Source organism: Arvicanthis niloticus, chromosome 21 (genome assembly GCF_011762505.2).
Source record: "Arvicanthis niloticus isolate mArvNil1 chromosome 21, mArvNil1.pat.X, whole genome shotgun sequence".
NCBI lineage: Eukaryota > Metazoa > Chordata > Mammalia > Rodentia > Muridae > Arvicanthis > Arvicanthis niloticus.
In genome coordinates, this window is record NC_047678.1 from 43,785,714 (window position 1) to 43,800,548 (window position 14,835).

At 44.4% G+C, this 14,835-nt stretch overlaps 1 protein-coding gene across 3 annotated transcripts in view; it reads right to left on the reverse strand.

Annotated features, from left to right (window-relative positions):
- The window catches only part of LOC117693866 (sodium- and chloride-dependent transporter XTRP3B), a 33,281-nt gene that overhangs the window by 11,899 nt on the left and 6,547 nt on the right, over window positions 1-14,835 (reverse strand). For all 3 annotated transcript variants that reach the window (XM_076917570.1, XM_076917569.1, XM_034484645.2), the window contains exons 2-5: window positions 5,950-6,090; window positions 4,277-4,368; window positions 1,682-1,909; window positions 372-482 (exon numbers count right to left, since the gene is read on the reverse strand). In XM_076917570.1, coding sequence (XP_076773685.1) covers window positions 372-482; window positions 1,682-1,909; window positions 4,277-4,368; window positions 5,950-6,064 — 546 coding nt within the window. In that variant the 5' untranslated portion in view covers window positions 6,065-6,090. The remainder of the gene's footprint in view (window positions 1-371; window positions 483-1,681; window positions 1,910-4,276; window positions 4,369-5,949; window positions 6,091-14,835) is intronic.

Sequence of the window (14,835 nt, forward strand, 5' to 3'; positions counted from 1 at the left end):
GGACATGACTGGAGTGTCATCTGTGATCGTCAGATTAGTCAAGCATCTAGACAGGACTTTGGGTGAGACCTGGAACAGAAAGGGCACAAGGGAGTATCGAATTGTAGTATCGAAATTGTAGTATCGAAAGTGTAGTGAGGAATGGAATGAGGGGAATTCATGCTCCACATTGCATAGGGTTCAGAATGACTTGTCAGGGGAGGTGGTCTAGCCCCATAAAGCAGCCACAGCCCTTGGCCCAGCCTTGGGTTCACAACATCCACTTGGTTATAGTTCGTCTTCCTCGTGCCATGATTTTTCCCCAGGCATATCAAAAGGGACCAGGTAGATGGGTAGCAGCACCCTTAGGACTTCTCTCCTGCGGCCCATACCTTGGGTGTGAACATGTACGCCAGGCCATTGGTGGCTCCGTGGAGTGTGAGGCCCCGCACCAGGTAGATGATGAGTACGAAGTAAGGCATTGATGCGGTGAAATAGACCACCTGTGGGAATCCAGGAGCAAAGCCAGCCTCAGCTGGGCAGAAATAGCTATGCAACAGTAGACAAAAAAGTCCACTGGACGTTATCAATATGCATCACTGAAATGAAGATAACTATTTTCACAGAATGTTTAACTTACAATATGTGAAATTAAATCAGTAATATAAAGCCTGTGAGCTCTTAAAAATTAAGAGATTAAAACAAATAGCACAGCTTACTTGGAAATAGAGCCAAACACCTGTGTATATCACTAGGAATCTGCATGGATCATGGCACAGTGTTTGAATTAAATGATTCAGGAGTTTGCCCACAGCTGGTAACAACTGTACAAAAATTATTTTACAGACTCTGAAAGTTTTCAGAATAAAAATTGGGTCACCTTTATTACATATGACATAAAAGTAAATAAAGCCAGGAGGCCATGAAGAAGAGTTCTTACGTATGATGGCTTGATAGAAATATCTTTCGTAATCCTCACATATTTGCCTTTAAAACTTTCCCCTCGGCTCTGTGAATACACCCTTAGTCCAGTGTGGCATCCATTTCTCCACAGCTTTCTGTGAATACCATAGTTTACGATGGCACTGTTCTAGTTTCCCTTCTGTGCTATGACAAAACACTTTAAACAAAAGCAACTCAGGGGAGGAAAAGGTTGACGTGGCTGACACTCTTAAGCTACCGTGCGGCACTGAAGGAAGTCAGGGCCAGAACTCAAGAAGGAATTTGAAACAGAAGTCAATAAGAAATACTGCTCACTGGTTTGCTCACAGGCTCGTGCCTAACTAGCTTTCTCATACAATGTAGGACCACCTACCCAGGGAATGGTGCCACCCACAGTGGGCTAGGCCCATTCACATCAATTAATAAGGCCATCATTGGCTTATTAACATTATGTTTTATAAATTAGGGACTTTAGACACTAGCATGTTTATAAATTTATGAAGTAATCAAGTGAATAAACTTGATTCAAGATGAACATAATAATAATCAAATCCCTTAAAGACATGCCCACAGTCCAATCTGATCTGGGAAACCTCTCAACCGTGACTCCCTTCTTAGGTGACCCTGGGCTTGTGTCAAGCTGACTGTTAAAGCTAACTAGGACAGACACTTTCCTCTCCGTGGCACTCTGTGAAATGAGAGATGGCACCCATCTCTCCATGGTCACTCAGTAACAGCACCATTATGTTCCCCAGCCCACCTTGCCAGTAGATTCAGTGCCTCGCAGGATGCACAGATAGACCATCAGCCAGGCCAGGGTGAGGCACAGCGCTGGCTCCCACTGCACTCCTCCACTCTCCTGGATGGACGGTGAGATGTTGAGGGTTTTCCTGTACCAGAAGTACTGTGTGGACGTAGCCTTCTCACATTCCTCGTCGTAGCCTGTGCGGTTACTATTCAGAGGGCAGACAGACCATGGCAGGGGATCCTTTGGAATGAAGTTAGAATCAACAGAGAGGTGAGGGGAAAGTCGAGGACTTGGTGGAATGATGGGATATAGCCTTGGGAGAGGGATCATGGAAGAGGAGGTTGTGTCTCCTGGAGGGGGACATTCTGTAGATCTTTAGGAGGTGGGGCTAAGTAAGAAGTCACTGGGGTATTAGGGGCTAAGGAACCCTGTCTGACACTTTCTCTTTTGGTTTCATTGTGGCTACTTCCTCCTGTATGTGTTTAAGCCATGATGCTCTGCTAAACTTCATTTTTACTCCTGACCAAGTTGTAAATTAACAACCTTTTCTCTTTATGAGTTAGTGTCTAGTTTATTTTATTCTAGAAAAGCTGACTAATAAGGGTTGATACTTGTTGCAGTTCTGCCAGTGGTTCTAGGGGGACTACTGTACTGTCATATGGGTCTAGAAGTCTCTGTTACTAGTATCTTGACAGTGACCAGACCATGTACAACAAGAGAACTCTGACCTAGCATCACTGCAACAGCCAAACCGGGAACTTCAACTCCAAGCTCTTGCAGCATTGTTGGGATGGTCAGAATGTGTTAATGATGGGGCTGGAGAGATGGCTCAGCAGTGAAGAACATTGGATGCTCTTCTAGATGACCTAGGTTCAATGACCCAGCACCCACATGGCACTCACAACCACTTGTAACTCCAGTTCTAGGAGATCCAATGCCTTTTCCTGACCCTTATGGGCACTGTTTAAATGTAATAAACAGATATACATGAAAATAAAACACTCAAGACACAATTCTTTTTAACTAAAAAAATAGAAAAAGACTTAGAATGACAGGTGGATTTTCCTCCCTCCCCTTAACTTAAACAAGCCAGAGGAAGCAACAGTCAGTCAGTACACTTTCAACATCCAGCAGCCAGCTCATTTCTAGGATAACCTTAAGAGCATAAACAGATATTTCTTTTGTTTTTTGTTTTTTTTGAGACAGGGTTTCTCTGTGTAGTCCTGGCTGTCCTGGAACTCACTTTGTAGACCAGGCTGGCCTCGAACTCAGAAATCCGCCTGCCTCTGCCTCCCAAGTGCTGGGATTAAAGGCGTGTGCCACCACCGCCCGGCTTAAACAGATGTTTCATCTCATAGTCTTTAGGTGTGGAACACGAGGGAGGTGAGCTCCTGTGCCTTGAAGTTATTGAGGCCCTTGAACCAGAGATCCTGGCACTAGTGACTTCTTCTGAGTACTAATCAACATGACCTGAGCTTAGTAGACTCAGAGCTTGGCAGTAAAACAGTCATCTGCTTTAGGTTCGTTGAACAGAGTTCTTTGGCACCTAAAATCAAATTAACTTCATTGATGTCAGTCAATGATCATAACCACAGGCCAACTGCTCAGAGGTATTGGAGGGGACTGAGGAAAAGAAAGAAATCTGATCGGACTTGTGGGTGGTATGGGAGAAAGCCTGCTTTAAGATAAATCCCTTGTTGCCCAGGTTTTGATTCTATGAGGTTGGATTTATAGGACAAAAAGGAGCCAACTAATAGAAGCAAGCCTGAGAAATCTCTTGGCTTCAAGGCCACATTTCACAAGATCCAGTGGCATTATCTAGTGGGCCAAGGCTACTCTTCATAACATCAGGGAGCCAGGTCTGCACTCTAGGGTACTCGTTCCACTGATGGCCTCATTGCAAGCAGGCCATCTAGTGGAGGTGGGGCCAACTCTGACCTGGATGTTCTCACAGACAGCTACCAACTTCCCCCATCTCCTTTGTTTTTAAGAGAAGTTTCTCTCCTTTTAGTGTGGAACACAGGAATCAGTGTCAGGTCTAATCTCCATTCAACCTTCACCCTTCAGTCACCTAGGCAAGGCCTCAGGCCCTAGAGAGATTTACATAATAATGAGGTACCTGAAGGCCAGAGGGTGGAGCCAATTAAGCATTCCTCCCCAGCCACTCCCCCCTTTTCCCCTCCCTATTTAACTCAGGTCAGCCCTGGGTTTTGGGGGGTGTGCATCCAGATCCATCCACCATCCACCATGCCAATAAACTGGTTTTGGAAACCCAAGGACTTCCTTGTGTGTTGGGGCGGCACTGTGAGGAACCGTGGGAGAGGCCATTAATGAGCAGTCCGGCCTAACTTCCAGCTGGAGGAACCCAGGGCATTCTCAGCCAACTACACACAGCTTGGCGTGAGGGACCCTGAGGTTCCCCAGCCGTTGTTTTTTTTTTTTTTTTTTTTTTTTTTTTTTTTCCAACAAATCAGAAGTCCAATGGATGGTTGAAGTATGCCTTTTCCCAGGCTCCCTCTAAGTTATAATCCACAACCTTTTCCATTCCTCCTAGAGGCCTGCATCCTCTCTCCTTATTGTTCCTGGTGTGGCCAGGCCTCTGCTTACCTGGAAGGAGTGGAAGAGGTACCAGATAGCCCAAGTGTTGATGACATTGAAGTATACAGAGACCAAAAACGAGACCACCAAGCTAGCAATGCCTGAAAGGAATAAGAAGTCTGTGCTGAGAACCAGGTGTGGGTAGTCCAGCCTGTAAGCATCTCCAGGGCAGACACGATAGGACCACCCAGGGCAAGAATGCTTCCCCTTTGGGTTTTTTTAAAGCATGACCTCACAGCTGTAACCTGTTGCTAAGGCTTAATCCCCCAACTTCTCATGTTTTTTTTTGACATCCAAGTCCTAGGTCCTAGGCTCTGTGCTTGATGTATGTTCAGTGTTCTATTGCTATGAAGAGACACCATGACCATAGCAACTCATATTAAAGAAAGCATTTTAATTGGGGCTTGTATACAGTTTCATTTCAGAGGTGTAGTCCATTATCGTCATGGCAGGAAGCATGGTGGCACACAGATGAGACCTACCCCTGGATCTGAAGACACCAGGAAGAGAGACACTGGAAGTGTCTTGGGCTTTTGAAACCCCAAAGCACACCCTCAGTAACATACTTTTTCCAACAGTGCCAAACCTCCTAATCCTATGAACCTTTGGGGCCATTTCCAGACAGTGTTCCCATTTAATAAAAGAGAAAACAAAGACCACCCAGCAGAACCAGGATATAAGCTTCAGGAAAGAGGTATCATCTATTGCCCACTGTGATGATTATTCCCTTTAGTCTAGGTTAAATCACTGGGGCCAAACTCATCCCTACGTTATCAGGAGAGATGGAGTGGAGCAGAGGCATGAGACGCAAAAGGGAACCAGCCTCACTGCCTTAGTCAGACGTGTGGAAAGACTAAGGTAGTTTCTGTAGAGAGGGAGAGTTGCTGGAATGGTCTGACACTGGCCCCTAAGAGCACTGTTCCTAGCTCTTGCCACCCCACATGTACACATTTTTATCCTTGACCTAGGTCATGTTGGGAATTCATCAGTATTCCCACTACCGAGGGGAACTCTGGCCAGTAAGCAGGTGTCATGCCCCTAGGGACTCAGCTGCTGTCTTTCCTGTGCTTCTCCCTTGTTCCCCAGCAATTGTTCCCCTTTCTGGGTTGGAAGGTATTCTGGGTTCAGAATAACTGTGGCTTTTTTTGGCCCTACCTCCTGGGATATTACAGAGGCAGTGAACCATGTCTTCATGTCAAATGGAGGTCACTCTGAAAAGGTAGGGTGGGAAGTCAAGCCACTTAGTATGAATAAGTGCCTTGGCTTCTGGACACAGGCATCATTTACAGTGCCCCAAAGCCCTTATGTGGTATGATAAAGATGAAATGGGCTCACACACTGTCATGCCAGTACCAGACACACATTAAACAGGGGGCAGTTGTTTACATTCCCAGATGGTAGATGGCTGAGATTGAATAAATGTCTCTGTGTCAAGAAGCTATGTCAAACCATTTACAGAATTTCAACTGAGGTCCGGAGAGGAGATGCCCTGAGGTGGGAGTTTCCCAAGAGGCTGCATGTGGGGGGTCAGAATCCAGGGCCCTCTCTGCCCAAGTGCCATGGCAGCCCTCCCTGAGCTGTCAGTCCACCCAGGCCCAGGTCCTGCTCATGAACAGCAACCTGCACACCCGTGGTGCCCAGGAACATGAACCTGCTGGGAACTGAAAAGCTATCCCACATACCGACACCACTCAGGTAGGGGCTGATGGTCCTCCAGGCACCGATGCTGCCCTGCCGCATGCGCTGCCCCACGGCCAGCTCCAGGTACAAGAGTGGGATCCCCTCCACAATGAACATGATGATGTAGGGGACCAGGAAACTCCCTGTGGAGAGGAGCGTCGAGGTCAGTGAGGACCGATAGGCTTTACCCTGAGCAACTGTGCCTCTGTCACCTGACTTTCCCATCCAGTCCTTCCTCTACCCCATCCATCCCCCTCAGACCTTCCCACTGCACCTCCATTCTTCTGCCCATGTGTCTTCCTCCTTCCACACACCCAGCCCTCTGCCATCCCTGTCACCATCTATCTTCCCTCCATCCTATCAATTCAATGTCTTATTCATCAGTCCATGAATCCAGGTCTCTCCATCCATTCATTTTTCTGCACCCATCCATGGATGTCATGCAGCCATGGTCAGTTGTTTAAATCTTTGAATACTTCCATGCTGGGAGGCAAACTGCTACTGGCCCCAACTCCTTGGATGTCATCCTCTGTGTTTCTCCTGGCCAGAGCCTCTATCTACCTTCTTTTTTAAAAAACTGTGTTGGGGAGGTTGGGGAGGTCAGAGGACAACTTTGCAAAGCTGGTTCTCTCCTTCCACCTTTATGTGTGTTCTGGGGGTTGAACTCAGGTAGCCAGTACCTGTGACAAGTACCTTTACCCACTGGGTCATCTCACCAGCACCAATCTTCTCTTGCAGCACTTGGGGGTTGGTGTAAGGCCAGACCACCACATTGCTAAATTCTTTGAACATCCCTCCTGAACGCTTCTGTCTGTCTTTCTACAGCTGATAGAATCTATGTGACGAAGAGTGGGAAATCAGCAAACCTGTCTCCTGCCCTGGAGGGTTCACCTAGGTAGGGGGATTTCAGATGCTGTATAGTTGCCTGGTCTATAAAATGTTCCTTCAGGCCTGATTATTTTCAGAGAGCTCAGTGGCTTAGCAAATACAGGGATGGGTAAACTAGTTGGATCCCCAGTACAGAACTTACCACATCTCCCTTTAAAGAGGATCTCTGTGTATCTGTTTTAAACAAGAACCTTCAGTCTAAAATTTTATTTTAGTAATAGTGACTTAGAAAACCTTCAAACCCACAAATCCCTAAGGAGTGGTCTGTGAATGGAGCTGTAAACACCCCACTGCCAGACAAATGTACAGGCAGGGACTCAAGGCTACCCACAAAGACTGCTGCATGGAGAGATGACCCAAGGCCAATCCTCTTTATATCTCCTCAGCTCATGGCTCCCTGGCTGGGGACCTGAGAAAAGCCAACAGGAGAAGGGCATACAAAAGAAAGAGCCTGACACAACAGCAGCAGGGACTGAGGGTGGTTTGTAACTGGCTCCTTGGCATTACAGAAAATGTAAAAGCATCAGCATACACAAACCCCAATAGTCACCCTAATCATCACATGCCGGGAGCCTGCCTGGCCTGGAGTGGTGTGAAGCAGGACATGGCATTGAATGTAGAGGTAGCCTTAAAGCCTGATGGTTTCTGGCCTTTATGCTGAATGCTGAAGCTGCTGGCTTCTAAAAAAAAAAAAATCCCAATAATTTTCTTGTTTATTCTGAGGCTAAAAACCTTTGGCTTGGGTGACTAACATCTGCGGCCTCACAGCAGGAGATCAGTAAAGGAGTAATTGCTAGGGCTTTTTTCTCTCTGGCCCAGAAGCCTCACCACTGGCTTGTCAGGCAGGAGGGAAGTTTGGAACAATACACTTTTATTGAACCAGGAGAAGAGAGTCACTTGCAGAAGGAAAAACGTTTACACAAGCAAATATGCATAAGTTCACATCTGAATCTATGCATACATACACCTTCATGCATTCCAGTTGGGCCCAGCTACTCACTAATTTCATAATTGCATACTTACACACACACACACATCCCTACTTACATATGCATATGGAGCAAAAACCCAAACGCCAGTGCAGAAAGACTCATTCTAGATGAAAAAAAGAGCTACAATCTTTTATAGTACAGAGAAAGAAAAAGCTTCTACCCTTTTATTGCTAAATGGATTAAACCTGAATCTCCTCAGCAGTAAGACTAAGCCTGCCTTGCTGTTAGGAAAACCTGTTCTACCTCCTGGTGAGGAGAAGCCTGCCTGCTCTCTCTGCAGCTTCTTCTTTGTCCCTCTTTCTCTCTGTATTCTGCATATTGCTCTCTTCTTCTGGTCCTGTCCTTTTTATTTTTTAGGGAAAGTTAAAGGGGGAAATCTATCAGACTATACGCTCTGTAAATTTCTAAGTTACTCTATTCTGCTGCCCTGCTTCCTCCTCCTGCTCTGTATAATAATGCCGATGCGTTGTAATCATTCCTAGTTTTTTGTACATTTTCTAGGGGGAGTAGATCACATGATTTTTCCAACCATCCCTTTTTTTTTGTTTTTGTTTTTGTTTTTACAAAAGTTCAATAAAAGTTCAAACATAAATTCAAATCATAAACTGAATAAGAAGTTCACAACAGAGATGTTTACATGTGTTTTTTTATCAAGAATAATTATTTGTCTAAATATTAATTTTCTGTTACTGGCTTCATAGGTTCATGGAGAGTTAAAGATCATGATTCTTGTGACTAAGTTATTATTGAAAATTTGTATAGATAAACCCAGCTAATATTTTACCTTCTGTCCTTGCACCTACAATAAATTGTTCTTTTTATGACCTTTGGTTGTTTTACAACCTCTTGGAACGTGTTCTAAGTTGTCAATGCCTGCTTTCTATCTCAGAAGCACGTGTCTCATGACATGTGAAGGGTTCTCGTTGCAGTTTTCATATCAGAGAGGGCTTTGATAACAATCCTACTGTGAAGGGCTTAATGATCACTAGTAGAACTAGGAATTCTTACAGGATCGTCATTAGGAATTAAGAAATCCTCTGTTTGTCTATATAGCATCACTAGAAGACAGTACATCTTTATTGATCTGCAGACATCTGCTCAAAAGTGTGGGTTAATAAATAACAGGAAAAGCATATTAATATCAGGAATCTTTCCTAAAATGTATTCCTCTTTGGCCTTGCCAAGAAGGGCTCATCTACCATAGTTTTACAATCCATGGTGAAATCATCTCAGGAAAATCATCTGCTAGATTTTAGCCTCTCCTAGATGGCTCCTGGCAATCACAAAACGTCTCCATGGTACACACGGATTGCCTGTGTAATAGGGGTGTTGACGGTCATGTATAGCACTACTGAGCTACCTTCCCAGGACACAGCTACAAAGAAAGGGAAAATAACTGCATTAAACCTTCAGACTGCGTGGTGGAGCCTCGAGCTAGTGGTCTTCTTGGTCCATGTGTTTTACAGGCTCCTGTGTCCTCCCCCCTTTTCCCTCTGGTCCTGTCTAGATACCTGCCCTCATACCTTCCTGCCCTTACTCCCCACAGTGGTTTCTGAGAACAAGAAGTTACCATCTTAGGACACCAGCTTTAACTTCCTTCATCAGCCTATGTCCCTCCAACTCTCCTTCAGGCCCATTCCCACTCAGAGGAGAAGAGGAGGCTATACCAGCTCTAGCTGCTTCTTTTTGAGAGGGCGAGTCTGGGCTAGTGCCATTTGGAGAGAGGGGGACTCTTAAGCAGGCTCCTGGGGCCTGTCCAGTGGTCTTCAAGAATGGCCTGAGGTCCTCCACGGGGTCCCTTCAAAACTCAAGTTGCATTATTTAAGAGATTTTATATATTCAAGAAACCTTATGTTCCCTTTGTGATGGCTAAGCCTGACTGTCGAAGTGATTAAGTACGGAATTAACTAAAACCCAAGGACCTGAGCATAGCTATGGGGACCTTTCCCTGATTGGATCATTTGAGGTGGGAAGACTCACCCTAAGTCCATACCCGCCATACCATATGGCAGCTCACGTAAAAGGATTGGATGGAGGAAGCTCTTTCACCTGCTTGCCCTCACTCTCGCTGCCAAGTTTATCTATTCTCATGATGAAGCACTCTTTTGCTTGCATTAGAACCTACTTCTTCGAGATTCCAATGCAGACTGAAACACTCAGCCTTGTGAACTGAACAACTACTGGATTTTTGTCTTTTTACTGGTAGATAGCCATTGTTGGACTATCTGGATCACAGCCTATAAGCTACTATAATAATTCCATTTACACTTACACACACACATATATGTACATATATATATATATATATATATATATATATATATATATATATATATGTATGTATGTGTTTCTTTGAAGAACTCTAATAGACCCTTATAGCTAGAAAGTCGAGGTGAGGCTAAGCTCTTGGAGAGAGAGTATCTCCTTAGATGCACCACAGACTAATAAGCCAAAAGCAAACACTTGAACTTTGGTTACACATACATTTTTCCTCTTTAAGCCAGTCCTTGTAATCAGCATGTAGTATAGAACAATAACTCCATTTCATTAAGCATAGGCTTGACATCAGTGTATTGAACTTTGACCTTGTGATCTTGTATAACTTTTTAGACCTTTGTAACATGCTTAAGCTTTCTTGTTTTCTTTTTCATTCTAGAAAAATATCCAGCCATTTTATGAGACATAATTATCTCAACAAATCAACAGTCACCAAACTTAGGCGTGACAATCTTTTGCAAGCAGGTCTAGTTGATGTCATCAAGGTGACAGGGTTTTGGCTTGGGAGATAATGCTTTTTTAAGGTGGTTACTTTAAAAAAGAAAGTTGAATCCAAGCTGCACATATAATATTACCTATATACATCCTGTTGTTAAGTTCCCAGGTAAACCTTGCAAAAACAAAACAAAAAAGCCCCGACATCAACAACAAAATGCAAGACAGTCTCCACACAGTATAGAAAGATCTACTCTAGCCATACTTTTAGTTTTGAATGAACGTAAGTAACTTATATATCATGAGATAAATAATATATAAGCTATGCCTTTAATCTTCGTTGTGATGTTCTTTCTCCTTGTCTCAGGGTCAGATGGCTATCCTGACTCAGGAAAGGGAGCTTTGGAGGCTATATTGAGGCAAACATGGTTGGGTCTGAAGTAGAAGGCCCAATTCCATCTTCAGAGCCAGGTTGTTAATGAGCTTAAACTGTGTATGACAACTGATACAAGAGACACTTGTTTTGTTCCTCTATAAAACTAAATCCAGGAAACTTGCTGTTAAACACAGTGATAAGTGCTGGGCCCAACGTATCTGCTTTCCTTATATCCAGTGTAGAATTATCCAGGTTAGTCTTATTTATTGGGTCATGCATTAGAACAGACTGAAAAGCTAGCCTTTTAGAGTATTTAAACTTTATGACATCATGGGTGAGTGGCAGTGAAGCCCCTATAATAAAGGAAGTTGTGTGCCTTTCTAATGACTAACCCTCCCTGTCTAGACTTGGGGCTACCAACGTCTTGGAAGACTCTACCCACAATCAACTCACACGTGCCTGCAAATGGAGGGAGACAACCTGGAAAACTTAACAGCTTCTGTTTTTTCTTTAGCCTCCGCCAACAAGAAGGCTCTGTGAAACTACATGGGTCAGAATTCTCCCACAACCTCAAGCAAGAGAAACATCCTGTCTTAGCTAATACCTGGGCCATATCTCCTTACCAAAACTAACCAACAAACCAGAAAACAAAACAATTGTTTTGTTTGTTTTCATGTCGGATTCCGCTCAGTGATTGAGGAGGCAGCTGAGTCGTGACTCTGGAAGAATCTCTGACGTAGTTTATAAGCCTTGGGTCAGGGTTGCCCTTTTCCTGCCCTCACCCCCAGTCCATCTCCAGCCTATCAACAACCAGCATCAAGTACAGTCCCTGGGAGAGGCTGGACCACCTAACCATGTCTCCCAGTTTCCTCTTTTAGTCTTTCTTAGTGCAATATTGCTATCTTTTTTTTTTTTTTTTTTTTTTTTTTTGGTTTTTTGAGACAGGGTTTCTCTGTATAGCCCTGGCTGTCCTGGAACTCACTGTAGACCAGGCTGGCCTCGAACTCAGAAATCCACCTGCCTCTGCCTCTCAAGTGCTGGGATTAAAGGCGTGCGCCACCACCGCCTGGCAAGTTTTGTTTTGTTTTTTTCACAAGACGTGGGAGAAGACAAGCAGGAGCGAGCAGGATTCAAACACACAGGATAGAGAGAGAGCTCAGAGGGCCCGCGCCCTCTGCAGGCGGACGCCTTATGGGCTGTGCCACCGCTTGCAATATTGCTATCTTGTCCCTGGCCACAGGGAATCAGTCTCAGGTCCCCCAGAGATCCATTTGTATCCAAATATTTAATGCCATCATTTCTCCAAACACTTGATTTGCTGTTGAAAGAAAATTTTGAAATAGGCCCAAACTAATAAAAACAGCAGGGCCCTGTGATCCCTTTTCCCTAACTTAAATAGTTAAAAATGCCTGTCAGCAGGTTTGGGTCCAGTTAATTAGTTACAGAGGATGTGGAGTTACAAGACAAAGGCCTGTTGAATCATCCAAGGAACTGGCTGGCCATGAAAGATAAAGAGTATACAAGGACATCCTTAGAAGAACAGAGATATGTCCAAATGAGTAATGGGCCATCTGGTGTTCTTCCACCCTTCCCCCTTTTGGGCCTGCTCGGCCTATACAGCCTGCTGATGTTCAAAAATGTAAAACAACCAATCATGTGTACCCATGTGAAAATCTCCCACTTCCCCCACCCCTTGCCTATAAAAGTCCTAATCCTTTGAGCCTCGGAGTCAGTCCCTCTGTCTCCTATGTGAGATATGGAGCTATGTGCTGACCCAGAGCTCTGATATTAAACTGCCTTATGTGTCTACATCAAGCCGGTCTCTCGTGAGTCCTTGGGTGCCGCTGTCCTGAGACTTGAGTGGGAATCTCCCTTTGGGGTATTTCACCGTAAGAGTCACTTTCTATGTAAACCACACAAGCTCTGGGAAGGGTGCTGGCATCCACATTTACCAAGTTCATTGAGCGTGTGCTGTGTCATGATCGGAGTTTCTCGGCTCCAGCCTCACGTAATCACAAAATCCAAAATTAAGTGTTTCTAATGATCATCAATTCACACAAGTTCACAGAGCTGGAGAAACAGAGACAGATGCAAAACCCAGTCAAGAGGGCCTCCTTTAACCAACTGTTATGCAGTTATATGCAGGGGGTTGGTCTGGTGCTGCTTGTATTTAAATGCTAAATACTGGCTCCCAAAATCTGGTTGTCCCTAATGAGCAGATCCTCAAGTATACCAAGTGATGCTATGTAAACCTTGCTCCCCAATATTAAACTATTGGTTAGAATAAAACTGGTGACAGCCATTTACTGGGGGGAATGGAGAGAGGTAGAGTTTTGAGTTATGGGGTTGGGGGTTGCAGGTAGGGGATCATGAGGAAGAGAGAGGAGAGAAAGGGCACAAAGGAGGAGAAGACAGGAGAACAGGTCTCCAGAAGTCATGATGGACCAAGAACACATGCCGGAGTAATATGCTACCCAGGACACCAGGCTGCTGGCACAGAAGTAACCCAGAGAGTTTCAAACAGCAAGTATTTGGGGAGCACGGTTTAGTCAGTAGCCAGACTGGCAATTTAGATTTAGATTCAGGGTAACTTCCCTCCTCCCCTCAGTAATTGAATGGAGCCTTATAAATAAATATCATAGTTTAAGTCTCATTTATTTAAAGTTAAACAAGGATAAATTTAATAGATAATCTTATACAGTTATAACCAGCCAAGAATCTACTAGGAAGTGCCTGGATCAAAGAGTATCTTCTAAGAAGTCAGGTGTTTAGGTTCTACCTCTTTTGGGGACATATCTACCTACCAAATCAGAAATTCTCTGATATTAGTCATTTGCATCAACCTCAGAAAAACAATTAGAATTGCCAGCCCATTTTCAGCCTTGACTGGCAAGCAGGATTGCTCATATTCCTATCTGGACCCCAGATGAGAACACTTTTAGGGAGACAACTCCCAGTTATGCAAACTTTGTGACTGTGACTTTTCCCCGAGTCTAGTGTCACCAACCTGAAACAGGTTTATGGATCCTTTCCTGCTGGTCACAGCAATGTTTCAAATGTGTATTAGGCATGTGTTCAGGTCACTGCTGTTTACCAACAACTCTGTCCATTTTTCAGCAGGGTCTGCTGTTTGCATCTGTCCTATCCCATCTAACTATATAACCCTGAGGTTAAGGATTTGAGGCTGAAACAAGTTGCCACTGTTACACAGAAAGTTACAGAGAGGGTGGATCATGGAGAAAGGCCCAAAGCCATTCCTGATGAAGAATGGGGTGTCTAAAGGGGAGGAAAAGTGATCATAGTCCCAAATATCATCAATTAAAAAGGGCAGATCTCTGTGAGTTCAAGGCTAGCCTAGTCTACAGACCTAGTTCCAGGACACCAAGGCTACACAAAGAAACCCTGTTTAAAAAAAAAAAGCGTTCACAGCACAACAGGTGGACATCTGAAAGGGCATTCTTGGCTACTGGGTAACTTCTTCCAATCTCTGAAAATCCCCTGACCATAGCAATCAAGCCAGAATAACAAGATAGTATACTAGGTGGAAAAATAGAACTCCAGTCCTTGTTAACTGTGGAAACCAAGAACCTAGAGGAAGTATCTCTTTAGGTGCCCAGAACACTGTAGTCTGCCTTCAGAGCCCCAGAGCTTAACCCCTTCTTGTTCTCCTGACTCTCCAACAGTGAATGGTTTTTGCTACACCGAATGTACCCATCTGTCACGTCTGGGAGTGTTCTTGAAGGTACTTCCCTTATTGACAACCCTTGGAAGAAATTATGAAGTGGTAGGAAATGTGGGGGCCCCAAAACCAGTCCATGTAACTCTGAAACACACAGCAGGATCTAGCCATGGAGACTTTCTTCTCTTCTGGTTTATATATCTGTTAGTTCCCATTACTGGCTTTAAACATCTTATCAGGT